We start from the raw sequence: 22,679 nt of genomic DNA, 5'->3' as shown, positions 1-22,679 counted from the left end.
GCAGCACGGCAGCCCGTTTAGCCCGCAAAATATATATTTATTGTAATAATAAAAGAAAAGACAAAAACGGAAGGTAAAAGAATAAAAAATGAGGGCGAATGGGAAAAAAATTGGGAGAAATTGGAAAACACGGGAAAAGAGAAGATATAGGAAAAAATAGATAAAAATATACTCCCGGGAAAAGAGAAGATATAGGAAAAAATAGATAAAAATATACTCCCGTTATAAAAAAAACTTAAGGATGAATATAAACATACATATGCCCATATTTATTTATAGGAATAGACTCTTTTTTTTTAAACATAGGAAATAGTTCAGATTTTTTTAATGGAGGGTGTACATCCCTATGATCATAGAGGGGTACTAAATAATATATAGTGGGCTAGTAGTGAATTAGGATCGTTATAGTAGCTTAAAAGGGATCGCAGACACTATATTCTGATAGAGGATGAAAGAAGTACTCGGATTTTTTAGTTTATTGTGTATATATCATGAGTTCAAATTCTATTAAGTCCAAATTCAATGTAGAAGGTAGAAATAGGCATGTATGTAATACTGTAATTAATATTTAGATCTTGTTGATTCTTATACCAACCAATATTTGTGCATTGATGAGAGTCAGCTGCGGAAAAAAAACATTTAACTTTAGCTTTCAATTTTCAACTCTAGTAAAAATAACGATTTTTATAACGTCGTATTAAATAATCGTTACTGTTATTATTAAGCTGCGGTAGCATCCGTAACATTACAAGTCGTTACTTGGAAGTCTTTTTACAATAGCGGTAGCATCCTTACGGATGCTATTGTTGATATAATAAGTCATCTTTATCCCCACTATTTAGTATTATTCACGTGATTGGTATTACTTCTGTAAGAGATAAAAAGGAGTTGGAGAGGAGCAATTTTTTTTATTCTCTCTCATCCGTCAACATTTTTTAAGACTACCGGTATCCTTCGATATTGCTGCACCTTTGCACTGAACACCCCCCAACCTCTCTCTCTCTCTCTCTCTCTCTCTCTCTCTCTCTCTTCCCCCGTCTTCTTCCATCGCTGCCGCAACGGCGCGCGCTTGCGCGTCAGGAGGAGAAGTCGGCGGCGGCCATGGGGAGCTGCTTCTCATCGGAGGGCGGCAACGAGAGCAGGAAGGAGTCCGCGGAGAGGCCACAGATCACACCGGACGAGACGGCCGCCTCAGGTAATTAATGCTACGGCCTACGGGCTCTCCTCCCCTTGCTCTTGACACCCTCTGCTTCCGCGAACGTGGCATCGGTTCTTGGCCATAGCATTGCTTCGGAATCTGATTTCGGCGCTAATTAATTTCTTGGTTTCGAGTTTCGACCCGTTTATGGGCGATGACTGGTCGAGCTTCGTGGTTTTCTGACTTCCTATGCGAGGGTTCTTGACTCCCTTCTTGGATTCACCGGGCGGGCGATGGTTGCTGGCTCTCGCGCGATCACCGTGGTTTTGGATTCCTCCCCTTATCTTTGCTTCATCGGTTATGACTTGTGATGTTCTTAAACGTATATTGAGATTTTTGCTCGTTAGCATCAAGGCATGGACCTGAATTCTTTTTATTACTGGAAGTTGGAACTTGGGATGCTTTGAACCTTCTAAAAAACAGTTCAGAAGGCACCATGATTTTTCTATTTTCTAATCCGTGCTATGTCGCAAGTAATCAGATTTTTTTTTTGGAAATTTAGATAGTCCGTTTAATTTTCTTGCCGATGGTGTAACTAATGTCGTGGAACGTGATTCTGGGCATTGAATTGCCCTTTCTTTCATATTATGGTTTGCCTATGCTGTTCTGATTTTCTTTGAAAGGTGTTGAAACTCTTTACTTGATTTCTTGCCAGTGGAGTATTGATTTCGTAAAGAAATGGTGTTTGGGCATTGGCATGATTTTGTCCTGATCTCCTGAGTAAGGTTCTCCGCTTGGGTGTTTCTTGTCAGCTTTCACTGGCTTTTCTTGGAACGGTGGGAGTAATATCACAAAATACGCGTGTTTTACTTTTTTGTCTGTATTGCTTTCGGTTGTTTTGATAACAATACTAGTAGAAATACTTTTACTTTGTCTTATATATGTTAATGTTATTACCTTATGTTCTGCAAGCTTACAATGGTTTGGTTTAATTTGTCTTCTTTCTCTTGTTGAATTTAAATAGCTGACACCATTGCATTAGTGTGCCTCATGCTCATCTGCTATCATTGTTTCTGCAGAGATGGATGTGAATTTAAATACCACAAATGCTGATTCCATCTCGAACCATGGTATGGAGAGGCTTATTCATGGCCAGTCATTCACCTACGGGGAGCTGTATGCGGCGACAGGGGGCTTCAGTGACGATCGCTTTCTAGGAGAGGGCGGGTTTGGCCAGGTGTATAGGGGCGTGCTGGATAACTCCCAGGTGGGTACATGCAACATGTGTTTCTGCAAATTCTTTAGTTGATTAAGGTTTGTATGTAGTACCAAAGTAAGATGATGTTTTGTTGCTAATGTATCTGGGTGAACATTACGGGTCTCAGGTAGAATTGAAGCTGTTAGACACAAAAGGATTGCTGTAGTATTTCCTTTCATGTATATTATTCCTCTCGAATTCATGCTATTGTTAAATTGATAAGAACAGTTAGGGTTTGCTTAAGGAAAATGTGAAAGTGTTTGATGCATGTATCATCTACGGGTGTTCGGCATGCATTTCGGCGTAGTAACAAGGAAGATGTCCAAGTCAATCATTATCCTCTTTATTATCCTTTCTGTTATTTGGTTTTGTCCTTCTTAGTCAGTTTGGTGCTCTTGTTGGAACTTGGTTGCTGTTCTTTCTTCTGTTGCAGCTCTTTTGTGGCAACTTGATCTCTTTGTGGTTGTTTGTACTTTGCTCTTGTAGCAGACTACTCTCTTTATCTCCAATTGAAGTGGCCTCCTGTAGCATTTCAATTTTTTTGTCTGTGAAAATTGATAGCCGTGACTCGTGAGAAGATCTTGTAGGGTCTAATTCACTTGTGTGCCACTCTAATTCTCGAACCATGCAATTGGACAGGAGGTGGCTATAAAGATTCTTAATCTACAAGGCAATCAAGGAGACAGGGAGTTCATCACCGAAGCTTCAGTGTTGAGTAAACTACATCACACAAATCTTGTCAAGCTTATTGGCTGTTGTCAGGATGGTGATCAGAGGCTTTTAGTTTATGAATACATGCCTTTGGGTTCCCTGAAAAGTCATCTCCATGGTATGTTAGTATGTTACAAACTAGTAACATATATAGTTCCCTCCTTCATTACACTGCTTCTAAATAATTAGAAGTTTGTCTAATCAGAACTGGGTCTTAATTTTTCCAGATCTTTCCCCTGATAAGAAGCCTCTTGACTGGAACACAAGGATCAAGATACTTGTCGGGGCAGCTAAAGGCCTGCAGCACTTGCATGTCAATGTTGACCCTCCCGTCATAAACCGCGACGTGAAATCTGAAAACATTTTGCTTGGAGATGGATATCATCCAAAGCTTTCTGACTTTGGCTTGGCAAAGATGGGTCCAACTGGTGATGACACTCATATTTCGACTAGAGTGATGGGCACACTTGGATATTGTGCGCCTGATTATCTTGAGAGTGGTAAACTGACCGTCCAGTCAGATATTTACAGCTTTGGTGTGGTCATGTTGGAGGTCATCACAGGACAAAAGGTTATAGATGACAGTCGAGCTAAGCCTGAGCGAAATATTGTTGAATGGGTAAGCCATTTCTTCCTGTTTTAACTTAATTGTGTTATTTGCTTCTCCTGCATGCACAAGTCTGCTCATGAAAGAGCACATAACACTATCTTTATATAATTACTTCAACTATTTGATCATCTTAGACTAGTGTGCTTCTGTTATTTTTATTTCGTCTCATCATTGCAGTCGCGATTTTTTTTAGTCTTACATATTATGTCATGAGAGAAGTAGCCAGTAAAGATCGATTTTAGATTCTAGCTTCATCCAGGGTTTATTTTACTCCCTCACATTCAACTTATATCCTTTGGCCGAAATCTATTTTCTTTGTGTACCTTGAATTTTAAGCAAAATTGGAAGATACCAACTGTTAACAAAGGAGACAAAACAGCTGATATGTTAACTGCTTCCATTATGGCTCTTACATGCTTTGTTACGAGTTATTCTTTCGCCATTAATTTGTTGCATAATTTCAGGCCATCCCCAAGATCAACAAAAAGGATTTTCCCAAATTAGCAGACCCGGTGCTTAACGGTCAGTACCACATGAGGTCCTTGTTCCGGGCCCTTACTGTTGCTGCTCTGTGTGTTGACAGAACAGCCAACCGGAGGCCAGATATCACAGCAGTAGTTGATGCTCTTACTCAGATCTCAGAGTCACAATCCAGCAGAAAGCGGTGGTCATCTCGTCTGCAATCATCTGTAGGTTCCAGTGCATCGACTGAACCGAGGATAGAAGATTGGAACCAAGCCAAGGATCAGGGAGAAGGCAGCTAGGAAGCCCAATTGCAGAACAGCAACATGGTTTCCCTGTCACTATCAGTCTCAAGCCTTGCTCTTTGTGTCGTGAGCCGTGATGGTTACTGCCTGAGAGTAGTAGAAACTGAAGAACAGCGCTGTTCCATTTCGGAACATATGGTTGAATTTCTGGAGGGAACTTCTGTTCCTTTTCTTCTGTACATGGATGAGGCTTGTCATTTTGTTGTCTTTCGACATAGAGCTCCATACTCCGAAAGCATCTCCAGATGGTTTCATGGCATTGCTCCTATGTTGAAATCAGGATGAGATGGGTCTCACGTTTGCTTCCCTTTGTTGTATGGATGTACTTAAAAGGGATTAAAGTTTTTTTTGTGTTTGGATACAACTTTGTTTTAAGGTTACACCGAGGTTCAGTTCAACCTCTGTCCATTTGTTGTATGGATGCACTTAAAAGGGGTTAAAGCTTCTCTCTTTGGATACAACTTTGGTTCAAGGTTATACCCAAGTGTCAGATCAAACTCAGTCCATTTGAGTATGGATGCACTTAAATGGCGTTGAAGTCTCTCTTTGCATTCAACTTTGCTCTAAGGTTATATTTTGTTTTCAGTATTCCTCTTCTTTCTTGTTTTGGCCAATTGGCCGCGTAACTCTTGACCAGCCATCAATAAGATGGTTATAAGGTAGAGTCTCTCTACCTTTCAGCGTCAAAAAAATATCTAAGTGCTTGTTCAACCTGCCCATTCCGGGCAGTGCAAATGCTTCGACTTGTCTAGTTTGCCAAGTCATATGCAATCACTACAATGTTAAGAGTGATTTACTGTCGTTAACGAGGTACCGGTTTTATACTTTGTAGATACCTTGAACCATAAAATTTCTGTGTTATGGCAGTGACAGCTTGCGCATAAATGGATATGTCTGGTATAGAGGTTCAAGGAAGAAATAGGCATAATCTCACCAAAATTCTGAATGACCATTCCTGATTTATTATATGATCCAGTGGTTGATTATTATTATTTATTTATTTATTTTAAAAAAGAACATTCTCAGTGGAGACTCGGTGTTTACACAACATATGAAATTAATATGCTTAAGGCACTCGTGTGAAAGCAAGTCACATGAATAAAAAAACATCATTTCTTTGCACTACTCCTGCACAACTCTTCCCGAAGAGGTATAAAAACAGCTCTTCACCGGTATAATACCACGACATCGTCGCAAACTAATCTAATGTGTATGGGAAGTAGTGTGCCTTTTCTTTCTCCTATCCGGAACTAACTATCGACAATCTTAATGAAACTAATTGAAAAAGAAAATTTACACGGATGCATTACAACAATTCGAACCTAACAAGGAAGCTGCATCTGACAACTGGGCTCGATATGATACATATGACAATTTCAGCAAAACTTCATGGGAAATTCATGTTGAATCTTCCCGCGGGCAAAACATTGATGCTTGCATGAACGCATTTTTCTGGTGATCAGGTAATCCAATCCTTAGCAACAATCATGTCCTGATTCGACAGGAGTTTAGCCTTCAGGTGTTTCAGTGGAACTAGACTTTCCCTGATAAAAAAAAAATCAAAGTTAATGAACAATTGTACCTCAAGTTTGTATCATCTTCCTAGAGCCATTTGGCTCATCATGATGTTAATATTTTTTTTTTCTTTTCCAAATATGAAATAAAGAGGATATCCCCTTTTTTTTTACTCAAATTAAGTCGTATCTTGAAGCATTAAACAAATCAAGGTACCTTGCTTTTCTCTAGCCAACCAAGGCCCCTAGAAAGCAAGCCCAATCTCCTGTTAGGTGCATCCTGGTTAGGATCTTGATTTGGCTTCCCAGACTGAGGGGCAGCACGAGGTGAACTACAAAAGAATCCCGAGTAAACGAAGTGTCACCATGCAAAGACAGTGTTAGAAAGTTGAATGTTAAAAACCAACAAGAAACATCAGTAATATGTCATTTGTAGCTAAGGATGATTTATGTTAATAAATGAATGGAGTACTGAGAAAACGAAAAGGAACTATCTGAAGCATCACCACTAGCAAGTATGATACGATGCAACAAAAGCAAATTAGTCATGCCCACTGCTCCCTAAATGCTTAATGTGTGGTTTTGTAAAACTTTAGGACCATAAATACCTGGGATTATGTGCCACATTCCGAAATTCCTGTGGTTTTGTGCAACTTATACCATAATAAGTGTGTTTTATGAAATTTACTTAATTAATAATTATCATTTGATCAGAACTCATCCATGATACTGGACATATAGCATAGGAGTTTAAACATACCTTGGATTGAAGGACTGGTTGGCCTTAAACTGCCCTGCCTGGTACTGCTTTGTAGCTTCCAACATAGTTTCGGCCATTACAGCTCTCTTCTCCATTTGTCGAAGTGCTGCCATCGCTGCGTCATACTTCTCCTGAATGTACGAGGAACAAAAAGGTTATGCAACTCCCTTTTTACAGATATTACAAATTGTACGTGTAAAACTAGCAGTTTGAGAGAACATCTTGAAGCAACCTGGAGCAACTGAGCAGCATATTTCTTATCAGCAGCATCTCTCTCAGCAGCTATGCGGGCATCTTCTGCCACTTTCTGTTCCTGCTCCATTCTTATCAAAACCTGCAGGCATATGTAAATATGTATATATTTTAGCCAACCAGATGGCATAAAGCACAGGCATACTAAGCTGTAAGATAGAACCTGAAGCATTGCCTGCTCTTGCTCTTGCTTGTCTGCAAAGGACTTTCGCAACTCAGATACCTCTGCCTCCAATTTCTCAACCTGAGAATCTTTTCTAAGTCAAGAATGAATATGCCCAAATTTAAGCCCGAAGGACAAAACAGATTTAAGGACTATAACTACACTACTACTAGGTAATCTTCAAGCAATTGGTTCAATTATAAAGAAGTCTTGGATTGCATTAAGTTGTGCAGTCCTGGAGGGGAAAGAGAAGCAATTGTAGATAACATCTTACCTTAGCACTCAACATATGTCTGTTGTCCTGCTTGACCATTTCCATCAAAGCAGTTTCCAACTCCTCGCTTCTGAGAGCATGACATGTGTTAATAGATCATGATAGGAGTTGGACACAGTACAAAACTAAGTTAATGGCCCAAAACATTACAGCGACAACTTAGATGAAAGTATGCATGAATTTGACGAAGACTTTACCAATTATTTTAGATGCAAAAATTATTTAAAATTTACTGTGAAACTGAGAAAAGGGGGAATTATTCTTAAAGAACTAATTACTCTTGAATGCTGGGAGCTGGCCTATCTGGTTGGAAAGAACCAGACACATCTTTGATGGAATGCTCCAAATAAGTTTAGATGGAGAAATTCCCTCCTTAACGATTTATATTTAAGAGTTCCGAGTTTTGCAGGTTGTTATATCTAGCAGTGGCTGGGATAGCTTCCGTACTATTGCTATTCTTCTTTGTAACTATACCTGTACAATTTAACTATGTGGATAAATAGATCCAGAATAGAAGCACAACAAACCTGAGTTCAGCTGATCTTTTCTCCTCGAGCAGTTTGCACAGCTCAACTTTCAACCATGTTACCTGTGAGCATTGCTTGAGTAGTTGAGTATAGAAATTCATCATGTTTAACATAAGAAAAGGTAACTAAAAATTCCATATTGGCAAAAAAACATCTGAATATTAAGCTCAGAAAGGAACGTAAATATTGATAGGAACCATTCAATTATACAGAAGGACCGTGACACAAATTCCTGAATGTCAATTATCAGAATGACCAATAAATTTGAATGCATATTATAAGCACATTGTTTTTTTGTTTCTGTTAGAGAAAACATCAGCTCATTCAGTACAAATAAATCAGTACAGAGAAGTTCTTACCTGATCTTGAAGATCAATGCCCTCTTCCAACTCATTATCTAGAGCAGAACTAGTAAGGTAGGTTTCTAGATTTGCTGACCCAGAATCTAAAAATTGCATTTCCCCATTCACTTGCAAATCATCTTCCCCTTCCTTGGAATTAACTTGTGGGCATAGAGGATCATGTTTAAAGCTGTAAAGTTTAGTTGCTAAACCCTTCTTATCTTTCCAAGAATGGCGGTCTTTTGATCTTTCCTCCATAGCAGATATAATATCAGGCCTGTGTTTTTTCCTTAACTCCTGCAGCCCTATTTCCCTGACTGCTTGAAAACCCATACAAGCTGTCAACACAAGTTGACTGCTGTCAAAAGTAGAGCCAGCAAGAGATTGCAATAATGTAATTGCATCTCCAGCATCCTTTGTGGTCACCAGGGCAGGCCCTACAAATCAACATACAAAGACAACAGTGTAGATTACACTTACACATCAATGCTTATTAGAAAAGAACAAATAATAGGAAACAATAGCTTTTTCAGGGATTAAGTTATACCATATAAGTCGAGCAAAGCAAGCGTTGTCCGGAACAACATCGTTCGATTTCCTTCAAAAAGGATCACATCCCAAACACGAAGAACTAAGAGAATGCAAAAGTTTCAATCAGATGATGTTAAACCTAACTATTTATTAACATACATGACAAGAATATGTAACATTCAAAAAATAATAGAATGGGATTCTCATTATCCTAACAATTTGGTATGCATGTTTCGTTCAATTTAAGGGACTGGTACCGAACATCAAATGTATAAGTATGAGTATATATCTTAATGAAAGCACCAAGCTATTGCATAAAACCTGACCACTTTCCCATGGAAGCATATTGATGAAAATTGAAAGAAACCATGGTCCAGTCACCCATGCCACCTGAACTCCCAGGAAATCCATATGCTTTGCTGAAAGAGGGTTGTAATTGATGTAAGTACAGAGTGATACACCACAAAGTTGATACATTATGTGTTCAAACAAATAAAGTCATCTCAACATTTCAACTGAATACAAAAGCATGACCAGGACCATGTTTTTTTTAAGATAATGTGAAATGCAGAATGCTACAAAAGGACAAGTGTAGTAATAATATCATTGAAATACAAACCAAGTTTTGGGAATCTTTCTCGTACAACTTCCTCAAGAACAAGCTGGTCAACCTGTAAACGGGCAGTAACATTAACGAGGATTTTGGGAAACATTACATGTATCATGAATTAAGAAGTACCTGAGATTCAATCATTTCCTCAGTGTAATAACCATCAAAATACTCATCAATGACCCCCACCAGAGCCCTGAAAATTCAAAATGATGAGCGAAAACGAGAAAAATAAAGTGGAATTAGAGTTAGCATACAATCTTGAAAATACAAAGAAAAATTATCAATCAAGTATCTTTTTTCAAGAGACAAGGCATTTAATAAAAGCATACCAGAATGCATGCTCTTCAGGCATGAATAATAAAAATAGGCCAGCAAAAAAGTTCATGGCCTGCAAGAAGAACAATGAAGATATAAGGTAAAGAGTAAAGGCACTCTAGTTATATTGACAAAAGAAAATGCAACAGATGTTTCTGAGCCAGAGTAATGGTGTCTAGCATATAGAACATTTAATGATTTTGCCAGCCTTGCAAAGCTAGCTAATAGTTGAATTGCATATTTGGAACTTGGGATAGACTTAATTGATTTTAACCTTGTAAATCACCTCTGAAGTTACAATATTCATAATTCGTTTGTCAGCGTGGATGATTGAAAAGTGAAAAGTTTCATAGTTCACGATGGATCTCTCAGTATAAAATACAGCCCTCATCAATTCATCTTTTACTCAAAGGTAATACATTATTTCGCAGCACATGCATATGATTATAAATTGGGTAATTTTACCATCCTTGAGAAGGTACCACATTTTCTAGTGTAAAATTTGGTATCTCTAGGTACCAAGTACCTTGAGGTACCAAATTTCTAGTGTAAAATCTTCGTACCTCCAGGTACTTTCTCAAGGACTATAAAATTTCTCATATACTCCTCCGTCCTACAATATAAGGGATTTTGAGTTTTTGCTTGTAACGTTTGACCACTTGTCTTATTCAAATTTTTTTGCAAATATAAAAACAAAAAGTTGTGCTTAAAGTACTGTGGATAATAAAGTAAGTCACAAATAAAATAAATAATAATTTCAAAAAAAAAATTGAATAAGACGAGTGGTCAAACGTTGCAAGCAAAAACTCAAAATCCCTTATATTATGGGACGTTGGGAGTAGATTACAAGAGGTTAAAAACTAACATAAAATTATCCAATGAGCATTTGTTCACCTGGCAGTATCCAACTGATGGGTTATGCCTTGCATATGCTGTTAATAACCGTCGCAAAGCATTTCTCCCGTCCTCATCTAGTGCAGGGTGTCCCGGAAATGTTCGAGGCAAATCCTATAATGATAACAGGCAAATCAAGCATTCAAGTGTGTAGAGAGTAGAGACCTAGAACAGTAGAACTTCTAAAACATGACATTAGTTCCTCCCATTTCAAATCAGAGAGCAACCTTCTCTATCTGTCCCTTCCACTTCTCTGGGGGCTTTTTCTGTGCATTTGTCTGATCTTTCAACTCTTGGTCCTCAGGGTTCTTTTCATCCAATTCCTCAGTACCTTCATCTAGTAATTTGTTGTAGTACCCAGTAATTTTACGAGCACCAACACCCACAAATGCTTGCCACATCTGCAATAAAATCAACCATATGTGAGTGTAGGTATATATCTATTATAAGGATATAAAAACAGTACAGATAATTCTGGTTACAGTTGCACCTCTCCTCTAAGAGCCATTGGCACACCTCCACGGACCAAGCTCTCGAGTTCCTCCCTCCAAGGGAAATAAGACTCGCCATTGCCTCCCTCCAAAGCAGCACTGGCAGAATCACCTTGTTCCCTGTCCTGTGCCTGCTCCACCTTATCTGGATTAGAGGATTCCTCTGCTGGATCCCCTCTACAACTCTTATCTGCTGCCCTTTCCTCCTCTTCAATTGATGCAAGCTGTGCTTCACCATTTCCACACATGTCATTTGCAGTGTACCTTATCTTGCCCACTCGAGAGCTCATCATTTTCTCAATGATTCTGATTGATGCCCGCACCCGCTTCCCAGACTCAACTCTTATAGGCTTCAGTTCATCCAACAACCCCTTATCCAAGAAAAGTTCTTCTAACTTTTCCGAGTTGTCATTGTTCGCTTCACCTAATCCTTCCAAGGCGCCATGAGAATCTTTTAATCCTTCAGAATCACCATTCTCATCATTTAATAGTTCCTCTGAACACCCAGTCACCTCCTTCAGTTCTTCTGGAGCTTTGTCCGATTCTACGGAGTTTGCAATGCTCTCCTGTTTCAGGTTTTCTGAGTTGGCAGATACATCATTGATATCGTCCGCCTCACCATTTGCTTCTTGCGATTGATTGTTGCCATCAATTTCCTTCGAATTTTCTGGTGTATCGCTCTTTTCTGCATCCTCTTCTCCCTCCTCTTCTTCATTGTTGCATTTTATTCCACCCCTATTGCTATTCTCTAAGTTTTCAGCTCCATCAAGGTGTTCTCCACCATTGACATCTCCAGCAGCAGAGTACTCTTTGGAAGGTGAAATGCTGGTTGTGATGTCATCTGCAGATTCAGCCAACCTGTCCAAGAAGTCCTTCCATCTGTCCGCTCTCTCCTCTTCTTCCTCCTGATAAACCAAACAACAGCCAAAAAAATAGTACAGTATGTATCAAAACTTAACCTGAAACAAACAAAAACAACGCATTTCCATTTCTACTCTGGCCCTGGTAAATTACCTTGTAAATCTTGGCATACTCGCGGAAACGCTGCAGATGCTGCGGCCGCACCGCGAATCCATACGCATCCCTGCGCCAAACCTCACCACCATCAACCACAACTCCCGAAGGCAATTCCAACCACCGCATCATGCCACACAAATCCTAACCCAAATCCAACCTAAACGAACAACGACGTATGCAACAATACAAGACAATAAATGCTAGCGAGAGGGAGGCGGAGGAAAGGAAAAGGAGGCGCCTTTTATTGGGTTTTACCGGCACTCGCCGTCCATGGGGATCAACGCGCATTAAAGAAGAAGCGACAGGGCGACCTCGGCACCGCACGCCATGGATTGACCAAAGCCATACTAAACCCTAGCCCCGCGCCCCGAGATCCACGCACATGGAATGGGGAAAAAAAGAAAGAAAAATTCCGCGAAGGGAATCAAAGAATTGCGACGGATCGCGGCAAGGTGGAGCTGCGCGCCCGTTAATTGCACCACGCCCCTCCCCGCGCGCGCCGCCCGAGGCCCCAGACGCGAAGCAACGGAGATAGATATAGAGAGAGAGAGAGAGGAATAGAAGAACAAGAAAGAGAGGAACCGCAGATTGGGGGGGAACCAGAAGACGAAGAAGAAAAAAAACTCGTTTTTCGCATCGAGGCTAGAGCGGGAAGCACGTGGCGCGCGGGACGACGATGCCGCGGCGAGCGCGCGCGCCCTCGCCTTTGACTCCTGCTGCTCTGCCTGCCTGCCTGCAATCTGCATGGCTTCGCTGTAAGCAGCTCGGTCTCGGCGATTTACCTCTTGTACTCGAAGTCGAACGCCGCCGCGCCCATGGCGCCCATGGCGGGCGGCGGCGGCTTGGCGGCGCGCGCCGTGGCGGCCGGGTCGGGGAGCAAAGCAAGCAAAAGCAGAGCCCTTCTTCTTCGAGCACCTGTCACGTGGAGGCGTGGACCTGTATACTGGAAATGGTGCGAGCCGAGCCGAGGGTGCAGAGATTGCAGCGCTAGTCAGCCTTGGAGGGGAGAACGGGAATAGAAATCGAATCGCCTGGTTTGACCTGGATTTGGAGGTTGTACTACTCCTACCCGTTTGGTATAGGGAGTGGTTGTTTACAGTTGTGCTATATTAGAGCAAGGTCAACAGTATAGCCAACTGCTGGCTCCAAAACATTTATAGCCAATCTAATAGCTCATTCATACAGTAGTTAACTATAAAAATATACTACACCATTAATACATGGTCTCACCTCTCATACACACATAATATTTTAGAGTCCGTGTTACAGCCGGCTATAAATATGTAGCCCGCTTTTTTCTTTTTTCTTTTCGATATATGGTTACAGCCGGCTTATAACCTGCTATTGTACCTGTTCTTAGTAGTACTAGTTGATTGATGAATGGTCCATGGTGTCATTCACTCGTGTGGTGTGTTCTTGTTTGTGTCAGGCATTTGGCCATTTGCCTACACTCCTGTAGGATAATCTTTGCTCTCATCCAGCATCTGGCTCGTCGTTTGGTGGTTTGGTGAGGACCGGATAATCCGTGGGCCAGCATCCTGATGAAACATGGTACTAGTACCAAATCGGTTGATGGTGTCACCTGTCAGCTCATCATGCGATGCAAGCACGCCCACAATCCGAATTTTAGACAGCCGCATGCCTGCATCTTGTTTGCGCTTCTGTAGTTACACCTGCCTGTAGTCCTGTACAAGCGGAATTAGTACGCTTGAGTGTCGGGCTGAACAGGACGCGATTCCTACCGGACGGTACGATCCATCTGGGTCCCTTTTGTTCGTCGCCGCGCCACTCGCCAGCACATGGCGGGGCGAGGAGAGCGCGAGGCGGCGCGGCGCCTGGTGGATGGTGACCGCCGGGGGCCGTGCAGGCACGGGGGGGTGGTTGGGTTGGGTGGGGTGGGGTGGGGGAGGAGGAGCTCAGCTCGCGCGGCGCGTGCGACGACTGGCGGAGAACGAGAAAATCAGCGGTCGTGGTCTCGCGTGATGATGGCAAAGCAAATCAACCCTTCCGCCCGCGTACCGGGCCGGCCTCGCGCGCGAAGCAGTTGCGTTAGACCACGCTCCCCCGCGGCCCGCGGGTGTGCAAGCGCGAGGGCAGAGGCGCGGTCCAACTTGCGTGATGGTGAGACGGCGGTGGGGAGGCTCGGGGCCCGGTGATTTTGAGCGGACGATAGGAAGAAAACGAGCCGGGTAGGTGAGACGGAACTGTATGGGCTTAGGCCAGCGGCTGAGCGGCCTGCTGGATAAGTACTTTGGGAAAAAAAAACAATTTTAACCCTCTTTAAAAAAAATGGCCCGCGCAAAGCATCATTATATTTTCTCTCATATAATAGCATATATGTTTTCTCATTATATTATTCAAATATATTAAAATGACAAAATAATTTTAAATTTTGCAATAACTTTACAAAACTACTAATGTGTAATATTCATATTATATTTTATATACGTGTTAATTATTAATTATTTTTAACATCAAATTTTAATTATTTGTAAATTATATATATTCCTATATGGACTCTAGACTTGTCTTTTAATATTTCTTTTTTTTAATTCCGAATTTTCTGTAAATTGTATTTCTATATAGACTATATGCTCTTCTTCCAATATTATTTATTTTTATTCTGAATTTTTATTATTTCTAATTGTATTTCTATGTGGACTCTAAACTCATCTTTCAATATTCTTTAATTTTTAATTTCGAATTTCAGTTACTTCTAAATTGTGTTCCTATATTGACTTTAAACTCTTCTTCCCATGTTTTTCTTAATTTCAAATTTTAGTTATTTGTAATTGTATTTTTATATGGACTCTAAAAACTCTAATTTTAATTTTATTATATTTATTCCAAATTTTAGTTAGTTTTAAACTCGTATATGGACTCTATACTCTACTTCTAATATTTCTTATTTTTTAATTCCGAATTTCTATTTTTTCCTAATTGTATTTCTATATGGACTCTATACTCTACTTCTAATATTCCTTATTTTTAATTCCAAATTTCTATTATTTCCTAATTGTATTTCTGTATGGACTCTATACTCTACTTCTAATATTCCTTATTTTTAATTCCGAATTTCAGTTTTTTCCTAATTGTATTTCTATATGGACTCCAAGGTTGTCAGGATCGGGATACTAGGTGGTATCGTTTTGCTCAAAGTAATATCGTATCGTAGGATCGGGATACTATGAGATTTTCTTTTTTAAAATTTAATTAATATTTATATTAATTATATATAGCCATTCTATATAAAAAAAGTAGTAATGATATATGTCATGTAAATAGAGACATTTATCAAGAGAAACCACGTTGGTTTTGATATATTTAACTGATTTTCATATAAATTTGAGCATATTTAGTTACACTATTTTCAAACCATGTTATTTTAAATAATATTTTGTAGTATCGTAGGGATCGTAGGATCGAGATACCACCTAAGATTTTGTAGGATCGTGCAGTAATGAATAGTAGGATCGAGATGCTATGAAAAATAGGATACTAGGTGGGATCGGTATCGTTTCGGCTTAGTAGGATCGTAGTATCGTAAGATATTAGGATACGAATCGGGATACTGACAAAATTGATGGACTCTAGTATTCTCTTCTATTATTCCTTATTTTTAATTCCGAATTTTAACTATTTCTAAATTGTATTTCTATATGGACTCTAGTGTCCTCTTCTAATATTCCTTATTTTTTAATTCCGAATTTCAGCTATTTCTAAATTGTATTTCTATATGGACTCTGCCTTTTCTTTTTCTCCGATTAATGTGAGAATTTCTAAGCCATGAGAGCGAACGTGGAGGCTCCTTTTTTCTATTCCTTTAATAATATAATAGATAGGTCGAATCTGATTCGTATCACTTAAACCGCTACAACGACTCCTCAAACTACTAAAAACACTCTAAACTAACTTCCTTAACTGTTTTGAGAGTGGTTTTTACTAATATAACATCCACGTGGCAGCCAAATTATTTGATGAATTAAAAATAGATGTGCACCCATATGTAAGTAAGTGACCAAAAAAATACGGAGTCCATATGCCAGAGCCACTCTTTCTTCGTTCTTTCAGACGGGCTGGCACAAGAACCCACTGAGTGTGTCGTCATTGCCGACAGCCTTCTCGTGCCTTCTTCATCGCCGCTACATCCTTGCCAGAGCACACCAAGAGAGATGACGAAGCACAAGAAGCGACGAGATTGAAGGAGCTCATCCTCTCCTTGGTGGGGCCGCAACCCATCCTACACCACGGCACCGTAAAGGCCTCATTGATGCCCTCAGCCGGAGCTTCTTCCTCCCGCTGCAGCTTCTTGCTCAATGACGTCGCGATGACCCCTCCTCTCTGACACTCGCTGTCGCCGGGAATGGGGATAAGCCCCTGCCGCATGGTCTTGTCCGCAACGTGGGCAAGTGCCATAGGGAGGGATAGCGCCATGGAAGGTTGTGGGAGGGGGAACTCGGTCTCTTCAATCACCAACAATGGTGGCTCATCTAGCGGCTCCATGAGAGTGTCGAGGTTGGCTGTCGAGGAGTGTGCCGTTGACTCACACTCTGCCGCCTTCCTCGGTTGATCCGCTTTCTCACTCTGCTGAGTTTGGACCACCGCCGCTCCATCCTTCGTTCGGAGCGAGATATAGGAACTGGCATTCTTCCGCCATTGCATCACCCCAAACGCCCAATGAGAGCAGAGAGAGAGAGAGGAAGAAAGGAGATATATAGTGTTATTGGCAAGTGGGTCCTACATCTTTTTTTTATTATTTTCTTTTAAGATTGGTTGCCACATAGATATCACATCAATCAAAACCACCCTCAAACCCATCGAGGGAGTCATTTTACGCTGGTCTTGATTGATTGAGGAGTCATTATACCCGGTTTTGTGGTTGAGATGTACAAATCATATTTAAAAATTTTTTCCTAGTACTTTCCACCGTTTGGCCCTCTTTGAAAACTTTGTTTTATATACTATAGTAGAAGAACTTTTTTCTAAAAAAGGTGGAACCCTTTCAAACAGGAACATAATATTTGTGGTCATGTAGGTATACATAGGATGGTCCATGAAAAAGTTTTCATCGGAGTTTATTTGTGAGGAAGGACCAAAACTCCAAAAGAGATTATTCACGCCAACGTGGTATCCAGTCCATCATATGAGCTTCTCTAATCGGACAGTTATGTGTGTCCATCGGGTTATTTGGATTCACACGTCGAAATGTGAAAACCATTCACTTGCAAAACCACAAACATGCGAACTATATCCACCACCACATGCCAGCTCATTGGACATTGGTGTTGCAAAAGCTGTAGAAGTACTAATTTCATCGTGCTTTGGTGCCGAGGCTGGAACGTCGGTGACCTGTTGCCCTTCTAGCTCGGCACGGGATCATTGATGCACTGCAAAAGCGAAAACACCATGCTGCCGGCCCGGTATCAAAACAACGTCGACCGTTTCATTTGTGGCACAGTGGCATAGTGGGTTTTGCGTCAACCCAAAACGCCACCACACTAGGTGTTTGTTTAGTTCTTAACTTTTTCTTCAAACTTTTAACTTTTTTATCATATTAAAACTTTTCTACACACATGAACTTTAAACTTTTTTCTTTAAACTTTTAATTTTAGTCAAACTTCTGATTTTAAGGTGAAACTAAACACAGACTAAAATACTGGGAGACGGAAGGTATAGACGTAGCGACGGTAGCTTCGCCTAGCCGCGTCGGTCCGAGGCCTAGGAGTACAGCATTGTAGCGGCTGGCTAACATCAACGTCGCCGCCGTCGCGTTCATACGGTGGTGATGATGGTAGTGCACCCGTGCGGCCCATGCAAAAGCCGCGCCGGCGAATCGCCATCGAACGTGGGGACCTCTCCGAAACGTGAGGGCAAGAGCGGAAGGGAAGGATACGATCAACCCAACCTAGAATCGAATGCCTCTGGCTCTCCGTCCACCGTCCGCCACAGAAAATATCTTCGTCCATTTCCCCCTGACCGCAGTGGCCCACAATACAGTAGTACTAGCACTACTCCCCGGTGTCCAGATCCAGATCCCGGCGTCCCCATCACGTATACGTCCGTGGCGGTGGCCGCCGCTATCAGTCGGCCAGCCTAACCGAAACCCCCAAGTTTAGCCGTGCGATGCGAGTGCGTAAGCGTAACTCCTCCCTCCTCCTCCTCCCACGTCCCCCGCACCTTTCCCCCCAACCCGCAGCCCAAACAAGAGGGAATCGACCAATCAATCCATCAATCAATCAACCGATCCGACCCATGCCCCCATCCGTCGCCACCCACGCATCCCTCCTCCTCAAAGCCGCCGCCGCAGCCGCGCACCTCCACCCCAAGCCCTTCTTCTCCCCACGCGCGGCGCCGCCGCGGATCCCGTCTGCCCCCGCGCCGCCGGCCGCAGGAGGCAGCCGCTACCGTCCGACGACGACGACGACGGCGGCGGCGACGGCGACCAGCGCCACCGCCGCGTGCCGCTGGTTCCGGTGGCCCCCGCCCGCGCAGCCGCCCGTGAGGGGTCTGTGCTCCTTGCCGCATTCTGGCGGTGGCGGTGGTGGTGGTGAGGGTATGGGATCTGAAGGGGTCGGGAGGAGGAGGCGGGTGGTGGCGCCTGCGGTGAACGGGGTGGCGAAGGACGGGGCGCCACAGCCGCCTCCGCCCAAGCTGCTCACGCTGCCCACCGTGCTCACCATTGGCCGCGTCGCCGCCGTGCCGCTCCTGATAAGCAGTAAGTTCGAGCGACAGCTTGTTTGTTCCTTTTAACTTTGGGAATTTTTTTATGCGTTTCTTGTCGGGTTGTGACGCGGTCGTGTATATTGATGGAACTAGTACCGAGAGCTTTGATTTGTTGGCGACTTTCTTTCGTGTGCTAGTAATGTGGGAAATCTGTCAAGATGATCAGGGTTGTCCTTCGAGCACAATCAAGTTCCCCGAAGATAGTGCTGGAAACGCTAGGAAATTGTAGGTTATCTTGCTGCGAGTAATGTGCCGGAACAAATTGATTGAGGAATAGTTGAAACTGGAAAGTTTTGGAGTACCCCAGCTAGATATGCTAATCCCCTATGTCCCTCTCGTTCGTGGCGCATATCCATTTATTGCATAAAACAATTATTATTGTGCTTAATCGTCAAGGAAATGGAATCAGCAGATCGGTAGATCAGGTAGGTAATAATTCCTGAATCGTCAGAACAATAACCATAAATGGAATTGATGGTCCAAAAGATCGACACTATCCTCCGTTTTATTTTTAACATGCTGTGCTGCTAACTGGATGATACTGCTATCTGTTTTTGTATCCGTAATTTCCTAAATTCAGAACATGGTGCATCGCAGTAGTTGACATATAGGGGCACCTGTGCAGATAGTCTTTACTGCCTCTTCTGTCTATTGTTTTCCAGGCTAGGCCTGTCTACTCTACTTAGAACTGTTAATATGCACTACTCACTAGACTTTGTATCTCCTATGTGACACAGTGCTGCGCTTAGTCTGCTTAGTCTATTTCATCCAAACCTTCACAGGACCTTTTTCCGTCCTCAATTTTTTTACTGTATCCCATGTTGTGCCTGAGAATTCCTAAGAATCCTCCCATATGAACCCTGTTGCATTATACACATTACTCTTCCCACCCATTGGGGAAACGAAGTGGTTTTCTTGTTAATCTGTGTGCTAAGAACATGTTCATTTCTTCTCCCAAGACACCTACTTTTTTATATTTTCCCTTGTTAGACTAAGAAAGCATGCCTCAGTCACTGTATTTGACTTTTTTCTAGAACCATAGGGCAAGAAAAACCTTTTCCAAGTCCAGTTCCGTTATAATGATGCTGAAAGGTTGTCCTACGTGATGCTTTTCACCTCCTATAAACTGAAGGGATATTCAAATTAAAGTATCCTATCAGCACTGCATTTTTAAGTTTCTGGGATAATCACTATATATATAGAAGGTTTAAATATCTAGCTCCAATGTACATCCCTTTTACAAACATGAGGAGCTTTTGCATTCATTCACAGTTTACATCCATTAGCTTTATCGAAATGACTAGTGATGCTTTTTTGGTTATCAATGATTCATGGAATTTCTGCAACAGTTAGATGGATTTGTACAAACTTATCATCTGTAGAAAGTAAGAAAATGTACTTGTTTGTTTCCTGAGGTCAAATAGTATGTTTACCTGACAATAACCAGCAGGTAAGGTAACATCAATGTAGTTGAACTTATCGAATCACCTTTACATCCTTTAGCAGTTATGCTCTTTCTTCTATTTGGATATTGTCTTCACAGTCTTTATTGAACCTTTGCCTATATATTTCTATCAGTTTACACTGATCAATACTGGTTGATATGCATCTGGTTCTGGTGCCTGTTTGTTTATTTTTGACAGACTAATGCCAATTTGTCGCTCTGATTTATTTACATTTTAACTAACAGCTTAATATTTGTATTGCGACCAGCTTTCTACATGGAGGGGCCTTGGGCAGCAACTGCGACAACTGGCATCTTCCTTGCTGCTGCAGTCACTGATTGGCTAGATGGTTATATCGCGAGAAAGGTGTGTCACAAATACCGATTTAATAACATGCCAGACAAGGTGCTTACCAGCATTTTTTTAGCCCTTTAATTGTTTCCTCACACAATTTTCTGTACAGATGCAGTTAGGAACACCTTTTGGTGCATTTCTTGATCCTGTGGCTGACAAGGTTGCTTTTCTCTTTCTGCTCACTTCTTAAATTGCCCTTCCCACCCATTTTGTTACTTGAACAGCTGTGTTTTCGTTTTTCCTGTTGGATTGTTTATGTTCAAATGTGAGCTAACTTTGTTACTGCCATTCCCTGCTGCAGCTTATGGTAGCTGCAACATTAGTGTTGCTGTGCACCAAACCTTTGGAAATTTCACTGCTCAGAGATGGGCCATGGCTTCTAACGGTTCCTGCCATTGCTATTATTGGGAGAGAGGTATTTCCTTAGCCAATCTACATTGTCAATTCATGCACATTTAGTGAAAATTTGGTTTATAGTAAAATTTTTTTTGTTGGTGAGCTATCATAAATCTTGGGTAACATCTTGATTTCTTGGGTTATTGGATCTGGTCAGCTTATCTTAATCTCTAAGTTTATGTTTCAAACCTATGCAATATATGATAAGTTGACAACTTCCCATAATAAAAAGAAGCTGACAACTTGGTGTTTTGCTTTTGCAACGTAGGTTCTATCTAGAGCACAGATCTAAGGGTAAGACTACATAATTTATGATTTAATGAATGCTGTTTGGCCAACCTCTATCTTTTGGGATTGAGCCAATTCATTCTCTTTTCTGTGAGGTAGAGTGCCACCATCATGTGGCTTGCTTGAAACAGAAGTGAAAAGCCTGCATTGAATAAGAAATTTTATCTCTTCTTTTTTTCATGCTTTAAGACCCTAATTCCATAGTTTCTTGTCAACCTTGTAATTCCATGCGAAGGTGTGTGGTACCATGAGCACCATTATTTCTATTTTCTAGTTATGCAAACACGTGTATCCATGTAGAACAAACGTAACTGACACAGTGTGGTGGAATAGTGATGGTTGCTACAAGCTAGTATCCTAACCTATTACACATCTATCTTGTGTTTATGTAGATCACAATGTCAGCTGTGAGAGAATGGGCTGCGTCTCAGAATACCAAAGTTCTTGAGGTTCCTCCTGTGCTCAGTTATCCTTGGATTCCATTGTCATAATTTGTTCAGCCATTTAAATTTCTACTTGCTACAACAGGCTGTGGCAGTTAACAATTTGGGGAAGTGGAAGACCGCAACGCAGATGACAGCATTGACTATCCTCCTTGCGAGCAGAGACAAAAGGTTTTCTTGTTTGGTATTTGCATGGAGTTTTAACATTGCGCAGCATTCTTTTTATTATTTCTGTGTTGATGGTTCGGTTTTTTGTGCTTTGTACTTTGCAGTCTTCCTGCACAAGATGCTCTGGTTACTTCCGGCGTCGCATTGCTTTATGTATCAGCTGGACTTGCCATATGGTCCCTAGTGGTGTACATGAGAAAGATATGGCGGATACTTCTAAAATAGCCGTAGCACATAGTGTAATAGAAGGAACAGGAGCAAGCCAGCAAGGTGATATTACATTTCAAGAGCATACAATTTTTGAACTGCGGAGTTGATTGATGGACCTAGAATTGGTTGAGATCCTCAGCTACTTACGCATTGTCTCAGTTTGGCGGATTAGTTGCTAAGTTGCTGTGCCTGCAAGATCTCCGTAGAAACAAAAAACATAGTAGCAAGTAGTATGTTGCCCGGGTGATTACTTCTTCGAAAGCTATTTTCGGAGCCTATCACGGCTCGAGTGTTGGACACTGGGTGTAATGATCTGCAAAACTGAAAAATGCAGAAGATTGTAACCGTATACGAATACATAACCATGAGGTTTGAGTGTGTGACTCTGGGGTTTCTATAGTTTCTACCATTGTAAGTTTACCCATATGATATGTCAGAAGCGAACATTATTCTTTGGACAAGTGGTGTTCTTGTTG

The 22,679-nt window shown here is 41.5% G+C and overlaps 3 protein-coding genes across 6 annotated transcripts; 2 read left to right on the top strand and 1 right to left on the bottom strand.

The window, feature by feature from the left end:
- The first annotated feature begins 992 nt into the window (after positions 1-992).
- Positions 993-5,047, top strand: LOC127767626 (serine/threonine-protein kinase PBL27). The gene is made up of 5 exons (XM_052293021.1): positions 993-1,195; positions 2,218-2,405; positions 3,036-3,225; positions 3,335-3,726; positions 4,182-5,047. The coding sequence occupies exons 1-5, from the start codon at positions 1,102-1,104 to the stop codon at positions 4,479-4,481; spliced, it is 1,164 nt and encodes a 387-aa protein (XP_052148981.1). The 5' UTR covers positions 993-1,101; the 3' UTR covers positions 4,482-5,047.
- Positions 5,048-5,564: 517 nt separating this feature from the next.
- LOC127767394 (uncharacterized) lies at positions 5,565-13,202 on the bottom strand. 4 transcript variants are annotated; one of them, XM_052292722.1, is made up of 18 exons: positions 12,959-13,202; positions 12,174-12,243; positions 11,159-12,064; positions 10,896-11,069; positions 10,669-10,782; positions 9,789-9,847; positions 9,586-9,652; positions 9,466-9,517; positions 9,173-9,265; positions 8,863-8,946; positions 8,334-8,752; positions 7,975-8,036; positions 7,448-7,517; positions 7,174-7,254; positions 6,991-7,092; positions 6,759-6,889; positions 6,216-6,330; positions 5,565-6,028 (listed from the first exon to the last, which is right to left on the bottom strand). In XM_052292722.1, the coding sequence occupies exons 1-18, from the start codon at positions 13,000-13,002 to the stop codon at positions 5,993-5,995; spliced, it is 2,679 nt and encodes an 892-aa protein (XP_052148682.1). In that variant the 5' UTR covers positions 13,003-13,202; the 3' UTR covers positions 5,565-5,992. The 4 variants fall into 4 exon arrangements, with proteins under 4 accessions (XP_052148682.1, XP_052148683.1, XP_052148681.1 ...); XM_052292723.1 differs by lacking the exon at positions 12,959-13,202 and adding an exon at positions 12,432-12,891; XM_052292721.1 differs by lacking the exon at positions 12,959-13,202 and having other exon boundaries at positions 7,186-7,254; positions 12,174-12,408.
- Positions 13,203-18,284: 5,082 nt separating this feature from the next.
- LOC127768624 (cardiolipin synthase (CMP-forming), mitochondrial) lies at positions 18,285-22,571 on the top strand. Its single transcript, XM_052294242.1, has 7 exons — positions 18,285-18,891; positions 20,613-20,710; positions 20,808-20,858; positions 21,000-21,113; positions 21,775-21,831; positions 21,911-21,996; positions 22,098-22,571. The coding sequence occupies exons 1-7, from the start codon at positions 18,300-18,302 to the stop codon at positions 22,216-22,218; spliced, it is 1,119 nt and encodes a 372-aa protein (XP_052150202.1). The 5' UTR covers positions 18,285-18,299; the 3' UTR covers positions 22,219-22,571.
- Positions 22,572-22,679: the final 108 nt, after the last annotated feature.

The sequence above is a fragment of the Oryza glaberrima genome, chromosome 3 (assembly GCF_000147395.1).
Source record: "Oryza glaberrima chromosome 3, OglaRS2, whole genome shotgun sequence".
Classification (NCBI taxonomy): Eukaryota; Viridiplantae; Streptophyta; class Magnoliopsida; order Poales; family Poaceae; genus Oryza; species Oryza glaberrima.
The sequence above is the reverse complement of the archived record's forward strand: the minus strand, read 5'-3'. Positions and strand labels throughout refer to the sequence as shown.